Raw genomic sequence first — 9734 nt, 5'->3', positions numbered from 1 at the left:
CATTGCATCGTTTGATTTGATTTTTTGTTAATCTGGGCATAGTTGTTAGTTCTAAAGCATTAGCAATTTCGTTTGCTTCGTCGAAAATAATTTTAAATTCATTTTCAACATTAGTTCGTATCTCGCGAAGAACGAATACTACACCGTCTACGTTATTTAGAGCCTCTGAAATATCTAAATCACTCGATTGAAGAATTTTACTGATTGGTAAAGTATAACTTAAGGGTTTCTCTGCACACAATAGTGAAATAATAAAACTTGATTGTCGAATCCCACTTAACAATTTGAAGTCAAATGTCAATTGTCAATAAACCTAATAAAATTATCAAAATGTTTGGGGCTAGCCATTTTGGGGGGGGGGCTAAAGCCCGTTAGCCACCCCCTTGGGTGCGCCCTTGCAAATAAGAAAAACTCATAGGGTGGCTATAGTAAGAGAAAACATTAAAAAATGTCTTTTCTTTGTTTATCGGGTATAATAATATTACATATAATTGCATAAATTATATGATTATTGTGGACTTCTGATAATAAAACTCAATTATTCTTCGTATTAGGTATTGCCTATTGGTATATATATATACTATAATATCATTCTAGTGTAGCTATTATAATAATATAAAAAATATACCAATCCGAGAGTAAATATTTCAAAATCGTCTAATAGTTTGCCCCTTTCTGTTTTAGAGGGTTATTCATATTTTAAAACCACTAACCTACTTGGGCTTACTTCAGTTTAGCGAATTTAGAGGTATTTGAAATTTATCCACTTTAACACTTTCACTCCTCCATAACTGTGTAGGTACCTTTACTATCAAGTGTAATTCACCACGCAATTTATTTTAAATTAAAGAAGTGGATCATTTCTTCCTCATACTAAAATCACATTGTCGTGTGAAATGAAAATGAAAATTTTAGACTATTAATGTCGTACATGCTTATGTGATTTTTATATAATGAAAAATGTTTATTTACTAGATTACTCAATGTCTAAGGTTTAAATTCATTTGTACAAGGATGTTAAATTTGTTTGTGTGGTTATCTTTCATATCAGTGTTGAAAACTTCAATAAGTTGTATGGTAAGTGGTAATTAATACATAATTTACTAATTAAAAAATAATTAAGTTACCAATAATTAATACATTTTAGTATTAACTATTTAAAAAAAAAGACGTTTTTATGTATATGTAACCTAACCAACTTAACTGCACTAGGTAGATAATTTAAATTAAATGTTGTTTTGGAAATAATTATGAAACACACACTGAAATATAAAAATAAAATAATTACCTACTTAATAAATATGTAATATATTATGACGTAATCTTCTAACTATGTAACCGTGACTATTTATATACTTATATACTTTGATACGGCTAACCTCAGAAACTACGGGACAGATTTGTCTGATTATTTTTTTGTCGTGTTCGTAATTATCAGGACAAGGTTTGTATGAAAGAAAATTTTAGTAAAATCCACCGTAAAAGAGCGATTGTAAACTCGGCCCCTGTTTTTTTCAGGTAAAAATAATTTAGGTGTAAACTGGGCCCGGGGTTTTTACATATAAAAATGATTGACGTGTAAAATCGGCCTGAATAAAAATATAACATGTATAATATTTTTGAGAACAATTTAGAGAACACCATGTGTAGGTTATAATCATTATCCTCTAAAAATTATTTTCATATTTTTATTCATAGTATGGAGTTCGTTATATAAATGTAGAATTCACTAAAATTGTGAAAAAATTTAAGTAATATATTTCAGTATGAAAAAATATAAGTAAAATGTATCCATGTAAAATTATAAGTGTACAAAAGTGTACAAATATAATTAAAACTGTAGTGCAATACTTAATAATGTAAGGTTATAATATAAATCTATTTTTTAAAGTAAAAAGCCATGTGTTTGACGTACCCATTCACTCACCGATATATATACACACCAATACATAGGTACTATTCGTTAACAACAAATTGTTCCGTTTATTTTATTTTATTGGTCAAAATAATTATCGGGCCGAGTTTACAACCGTCCTTTTTTATCATTTTAAATTTCCGGGCCGATTTTACAACAAAAAAGGTAACCGCGGACCCAGTTTACATTTGCCCCCGGAAAAGTAGGAAATCTGATTGGCAAAAATATGATAATGGCGCCATCTGTCATAATATATTTTTTGTTAATTGTGAGGTTGCTATTGGTTATGATTGAATATAATTTTAGACCTATACATTATATTTGATCAAGACCATATAACTTAATAAAAATGGTATTCTTAATTCTAACTTTTCGACCGTTGTCCTGGAACTTACTCATCTTTCACATCATAAACAACGAGTTAATAAAACATTCGTAATTAAGTAGGTACCTATGCACTTCGCGGGCGTCCTGAAAATATACTGATTGCATAATCATAATCTTGTCCCACGGACAATGATGGGTGGAATGGCTTTAATATTATTATATAATCGACGTAGAGCCTAAATAATGATAGCTTATGGCTTGCAATTTTCACGGTACCTATTATACAATATTTATCTCATAAGTCTAAGGTATTTTTCGCAAGATATTATAGACGGCAATTGGGAGGAACTGGTGATAGACACAAATACTTTACACTCTGGCGAAGCTGGGTAATTCTGCCAGTAGACTTATATAATTACGGATTGAACCAACCGATTGACTGTTTATTCGAGTGTGACGAGCAGACCGCCTTTCTTAGCGATTCTTAAATTATTAATATTGAATGTTTTTGAATTAATACAAGGATAATTGATAAAATATAGTTATAATTAGGTATCGTTATTTTTATTATTACTAAATTTGTAAAATAGGACCATGCAATAATAAAATAAAAAACTGGGCCTGAGGGCAGATAACCCCCACCTGGGGATTAAGTCCTGCTCTTAGTCACATTAATACAATTGTCACTAGATCAAAACAATTATTGGGAGTTATTAGTACCTATACCAACTAGATTCAATTCGCTACCAGAAACCATTCTTATTGTTTATGATTGAAACATTGTTATTACTCTTAAAGGTGATGACTGATGACAGACTAAAACATAGGGTTCATTGTAAGACCAATAGTCATTATATTCATCACTCCGCTTAAAATTTCAAGTTTATTTTTAAAATATATTAAAATATTAGCAAGAGTGAGTAATAAATTCGAGAAGGGGACATGGGGTTTGGTTAAATCAGTGAATACGTGAAATGAATTGCAACAGTGCAAGTGTGGAACCATTATAATAACAATTATGCGGGTAATGGGTAGCTCTAGATATTATATTAATATAAAAAGATAAGGAGTAAATATATTTGAATTTTGAATATATAAACTTATTGGTATTATTTAACATGTAGACTGCAAATGAAGACTTTGTGATTTATCACGGAGATGGTCCTCAATCAAATAGCATATATTATGACAAGTGTGCGCCCACAGTTATCTGCAATCCAAATGATATTTATAGGACAGCAAATGGCTCGTGTAATAACCTAGAAAACCCTTTGTGGGGGTCGTCTGAAACTCCATACATCAGACTTTCTGAAGCTGCTTATAATGATGGTGAGTTTGGACAGTGAACAGTTTTTCAAAGTACTAAAACATATTAATGACAAATATCTAAAATTATTATTTTCAATGGAGATGGCTGGACAATTTATTTGCATGTAATATCTATAACGTTACTGAAAGTCTGGACTTTTGATTTTTAACTAAATGAGAAATGTTTAATATATGACGAATATAATATTATGAGTTATAGTGTGTTTTTGTTTGTTAGGTTTATCTATTGTAAATTATGATTAATGAAGAAGGATTTCTCCAATAGTTTTAAATAGCTCTACGGTCTATATTATATATTCTATTGATCAGTCAATGTTTATTTATTTGGTTAAAACAAAGAGATAATATTTGTTATTTCCAAAGTAGAATATTTTTCTTAGTATTTTGATACATGAAAATCGAAATTAATTAATTCAATTGACGAAATATGCAAAAATATGCATTTTAATTGTTTGTTCTTATATTATTATATTAATATTATAACGAATTTTTAGCTTACATAATCTGATTTATATCATCGATAGAATCATCTACAAACATTTGCAACTCTTGCATAATCTGATGCCTAATAATAAACTTAATAATTTATTTAACTCTATATTATATATAAAAATGAATGTTTGACCTTTATTACATTCCTAAGCGGCTGGACCGATAATGATGAAATTTGGTACAGGGATAGATTAGACCTCTGGGCAGAAGATATGCTAGTTTAAAAAGGGTGAAGACCAACCCCGGGAGGTGCTCAAACAGGGATTTTGAGATTTCCGATGGAAAATTTTGTTTATAAATGGTTTCCGGGTTTCAAAGCTATTATAATAATAATTATTTGTTGTCTTTAAATTATAAAATAAAACATATTATTCATATAGAGTTGGTATTTTTAATGGGAAACGAAGTGCACGGGATCAGCTAGTATTTTATAAATAAAATTAAAATTTATTGAGTTATAATATATATGATTATTTTATTTATTTGTTTCATTAGGTGATCATGAAGTTCGGAAACAGCTTGATGGATCGCTGTTGCCTATACCTCGTAAAGTGCAGTTGTTATTATTTTTGGGAAAATCCCAGGATTTCCCAGACTTAAACAATTATCATCTAAGTCAATTCGGTCAATGGGCCACTCATGACATCACTCTCCTACCACCAGATTCTTCAGGTAAAAATTAATTTTGAACATTATAACCTATTTAATTTCCAATTAGAATATAAAAATAATTGGGGTAAACCTAGGTTAAGTGTTAACCGCTGTGTAAGTATCACTGCTATAATATAGTAGGTTTTGAGTGAATCTCGTCTTTTAGTAGGTCATTGTAACGAATGTGTTCAATTTGAAAAATTATAAATAATTGTATAGGAAAAAACGATTCTCAATTTTAGTTATCGATTTTATTTATATTAACCTAACCTTGATTTTTAACATCAAATGTACCAACTAGATCAAATGTGCTACTAAAAACCATCCTCAATGTTTCAATGATTGAAGCATATTTCCTACATCATAATGTGAAGACTACTCATAACTGTCATAACTTATGACACACACAAAATAAAACACACATGAACATCATTGTAATACCTATCAATACAGTCATTGCTCTGCTCAGAATTTAAAATAAATATATACATGTAGTGTTTGTAATTGTGTACCTACTTATCACGAACACATTAGCTAATGTCAAAAATATATTTTTAATAACATTTGATTGGATCAATCAAAAAATGAGTAACATCAGAATATATTAAAAATACCGACATCGCTATAGATATAACATTGGCTATTTGATTAAACGATTCCGTTATGTATACACACTACTACACTATTATAGACTGACACACCTATGAAATATGGAAACAATGACACAGAGTGAGATCAGTGATCAATTAATATAAATTACAATATTTTCAGCTTCAAGGTTATACGTACATTTTATGGTCTAGCTAGGTTTGTTATTTTACTTATTACTTACTCAAAACACAAAATACAATGTTATTGTTGATAATGTGATCAGGGCCAAAGAGATGCTGTTCCACCCCGATTAATGAGATCAACAGTAATACCCCATACCAATGTCAATTACCTATTGAGTTGCCAATGGATGACCCAGTTTATGGTCGTCATGGACGAACATGTATGGAATTTAGACGTGCAATGACTGCTGCTCATAATTTCAATTGTTCAATAACTCCTCAAATTCCAGTGAGTGCTAATTTTTAATTCTTATCAATGAAAATATATACTAATTATGTTCTTTATATTAAATATTGTAATGTTAGTTTTCTAAACATAATAGTTTAGAACACCTTATATCCCCGTTATTGTGTCCATTTGTCCGTCTATTAGTTATTAGTACCTTCATAGGTAGAGTAACGATTGTTTGTATTAACATTTTAAAGGATCCTGACCTATGATGGTCTGTGTCAGCCTATAATATTACTAAGTATATCTTATGATATTATTATGATTAAAGTTATCTATATGGACCATATATAATAGATAGTAGCAGTGCTCAACTTGTGTGTGGTGGTGGTGTGTGTGTGTGTGGGGGGGGGGGGGGGGTAGCACAGCGAAACGGAGTATAGCTAAGTTCAATTTTATAGAAGATTATTTCAACATAAATGATATCTTTAGTTCAAAGACTTATATATTTTTAAAATTATATCACAATTCTTAGAGCAGTTTTTTTACACTTAGTGTTTTTTTCATTACACTGAGTGTGGTGGAATGTGTTTGTTGTGGTCAAAGGTACAGTAATAATTACCTATGTCTTATATTATCTTGTTTTTTTTTAAATTTTAAACTGATTATTTATAAATATTTTTAATACGATTTAAAGAGGGTTCTTAAGGGGTGTGGGAAGCCCCCATGGTTCAATAACGTTTGACAATAGCTATGTTGACGCTCTTTTTTTAAAAGTAATCAGAGTCCACCTGCTTAAATTTTTCCAAGCCGAGCACTGTGTATAAGTTCTTATACCTAGGTGAAAATAAAGAAATTACAGTCTCTGATGACTGCAAAAATAAAGGTAGGTACTGGCATATTTTGTCTACAACATTATAGGTATGTTTGATAATTCGTTCGCAGATGAATCAGGCGACACCATTCTTTGACTCATCACAGCTGTACGGACACAAATTAGTCAAGGCAAATTCAATTAGATCTTTTAATGGCGGAAGATTGATAACTGACGTCATAAATGAAAACGAGTATTGTCCTCTAAGGAAAAGAAACGGTTCATTATTATGCGACGGAAGGGAAAACGTGGGCGTATGTTTTGAAGCTGGTAATCGTGTATACGCTAATTTATATTCCAATAACTATAATTTTTCAGTGAATTGTTTATATAGACTGTTAAAATATGTACCATAACTTTGTAAATTAGTTTGCTCAGAAAATTTTTTCCTGTTTTTAATGAATTTTTTTAATTATTTTTCTATCAAAAATCAAATTAATATAACCTTTAATTTTTTAACTAACAAACTGTGTTTATCGTATTTATATAAATTGATAAAGAAATAAGAAATAATTAAATAAAAATAAATAAAATGTTGTATTATAGATGTTGTTTAAAAATATAAATTATAAACATTTTTTTTTTTTTTGTAGGAGACCCGAGAATAAATCAACACTTTGGGATCACATCGTATAGTATAATGTTTACCCGGTTTCATAATGTTGTGGCTGATATGTTACATCAATTAAATCCTCAATGGTCTGATGAAGTGTTATATCAAGAAGCTCGAAAGTTCATCGGTGCACTAAATCAGATAATTGTTTATCGGGATTACTTGCCTATTTTACTTGGTATTTATTTTTTGAATATTATTTAGGTACCTAATTGTTTAAAGGAGTATAACATATATTATATTATATGTATAATATAATATAATTTTATCCGATATTTATACTAATATAGAATATATTACTATTATAATTTGTAACCAAATGCAACTATTTGGAACACAAAAAAATATTCGACTTCCGTTTTTTGAATCAAGGTCATCAAGTTCAACATATCTAAAATGCGTATTTTTTAAAAATCCTTTCTCATTGTACATCTAGAGCATTATAGAAAGCATAATTTCAAATTTCAAGTTCTAGCCGTTATATCATGTATTAAAAAAGTAAGGTTGTGTTGTTATGGATGCGTCAAAACCGTGGAATTTTATTTTACGGGAATGTGGCTCTAGTGCTATATACCGGTGTATTTTAAAATTATATTTTGCTGTATAGATGACGCATTGGCGCCACTGTCAAAAACATCCGAATTTTCGACTTTTCCAGTAGATTAACCAAAACAAATATTGTCAATGACGAACAGAACAAAACAGAAATCTGCGGAATCAGTTGAGCCGTTCTCAAGTGACAAACATGTGGCAATACATATATATCTATAGATTAGAAGATATTCAGAGTTAAATCTACATAAAAAAGACTGACTCAAAAACTAAGCGTGGAACTTTTGATTAAATTCACTAAGCTCGATACTCGACTATGCTCCAACTCAAGACTGTTTAATATTTTAAATTATTGAAATATATAATATATATAAATACTAGAATCCGATTTCGCTTCAGATCAGCTAATTATTTAGTGTTTACTATTAATGTTAATAGGATTGTAATATTCCCGATTTGAGGTATTGCATATCTATTTGAAATTATTATTATTCGTCAATAATATTATATTTCGTAGATGTTCTTTAACTATTTATAGTTTTTATTGTAACAATAGTATGTTAGAAACGATATATAACTAATAAGTGTGGTGTTATTAATTATAATTTTTTATTAATTGCTGTTTAAACTCCACAAATACCATTAATGTACCTTATATATAATATACACAGGTGAATCATTTACAAAACGCGTCGGTTTGGATCTCAGTAATAATATAAGGACGAAATACAATCCATTACTCATGCCACAATTGTCTATAGAATTTTCAGGCGGAGCTTTCCGAGTGCCACATAACACAGTGGCTTCGTTTTACAAGTAAATCATTCCTATTTTGTGAAATCTTATTATTAAGTATTATTTTTATTTTTATTGTATTCATAATGTTATTGTATTGAAAGTTACGTAGATAAAGATTATGAGACAGTCGATTCAGTCAAACTTAACGAATGGATGTCGATATCTGATCCCTTAGTAGAGGGTTCAAATCTTGACGAAATAGTCAGAGGCATGACTACATCGGCGGGCCGTTTATATACCCCGTCTTATAACTATCTAGTAAGTACCTAGTACTATTGAGTACCTAAGTACCTAGTACTTACTATTCTTGAATAGTTTTCAAGCTTATTAAAAATGGTAAGTAATGTTATAGTATAAAAATATAATATGTAAAGCGATATTATGGTAATTTTTAGTAGTATAATACAATACATTGTATTCAGATTGCGTTTGAAAAATATTGAGTCAAGTAGGTGCATAGGTAATACCATAATTGAGTATAGATAGTATAGAGAGACCATCTTGCCTATATTATGATACGTAATGAATTAGTTCACCGGAATTGTCAATAGAGCGCGCACCTCGTTATAATGAAAATATAAAAATAATAATTGTAATTATATTACAAATGTAAATGTAATTGTGCAGTTGACACCTCTACGTAATTTACTCAATTCAATTTTGAAAAATACTAAAAATACATAGGCACAATTTTTTTTTATAAGCAATTAAAGATCGAATTTTTGACAAAATGTATCAAATTTAAATTTGAATAATTATTTTGTAGCTATACTTAATGGTAATACCTATTAAATAATTTTATTGGTATTCAAGGCTTTTTTAATACTTTCGTAATCAAGTATTTTAATGGAATTTAAAATTGAAATACATACTTATTATTGGCTTCGCATATTAACTATTTGCATTTTGTACCTATTAAATATTTACATTTTTAGATTCTGAGCGGAGCGAGGAAGCTATTGCTTTTACAATGGTGTTTATTTTATTTTTTTATTTTTATTTTTATATCCTGTACACAAAATTTCTTCCAAAAGGAGTTTTTTGATTTCAACATATAGTACCTTATCTTTTAGCAAATTGGATCAAGACGGTACTTTAGAGAGGTCATTTTTCGATTTTCTTAATAGTTATATATAATGCCACGGTAAAAACCACCGGAAAAATTTACGAAAAAACGCTAA

The 9734-nt window shown here is 29.3% G+C and overlaps 1 protein-coding gene across 1 annotated transcript in view; it reads left to right on the top strand.

Annotated features, from left to right (window-relative positions):
- Positions 1–944: 944 nt before the first annotated feature.
- The window catches only part of LOC100570185 (peroxidase), a 13590-nt gene continuing 4800 nt past the window's right edge, over positions 945–9734 (top strand). The window contains exons 1-8 of the mRNA XM_016807468.2: positions 945–1077; positions 3367–3571; positions 4559–4735; positions 5589–5776; positions 6662–6860; positions 7184–7381; positions 8427–8571; positions 8655–8811. Coding sequence (XP_016662957.1) covers positions 1015–1077; positions 3367–3571; positions 4559–4735; positions 5589–5776; positions 6662–6860; positions 7184–7381; positions 8427–8571; positions 8655–8811 — 1332 coding nt within the window. The 5' untranslated portion in view covers positions 945–1014. The remainder of the gene's footprint in view (positions 1078–3366; positions 3572–4558; positions 4736–5588; positions 5777–6661; positions 6861–7183; positions 7382–8426; positions 8572–8654; positions 8812–9734) is intronic.

Source organism: Acyrthosiphon pisum, chromosome A1, assembly GCF_005508785.2.
Source record: "Acyrthosiphon pisum isolate AL4f chromosome A1, pea_aphid_22Mar2018_4r6ur, whole genome shotgun sequence".
NCBI lineage: Eukaryota > Metazoa > Arthropoda > Insecta > Hemiptera > Aphididae > Acyrthosiphon > Acyrthosiphon pisum.
Note: the sequence above shows the minus strand (reverse complement) of the source record. Positions and strands in the feature narration are given on the sequence as shown.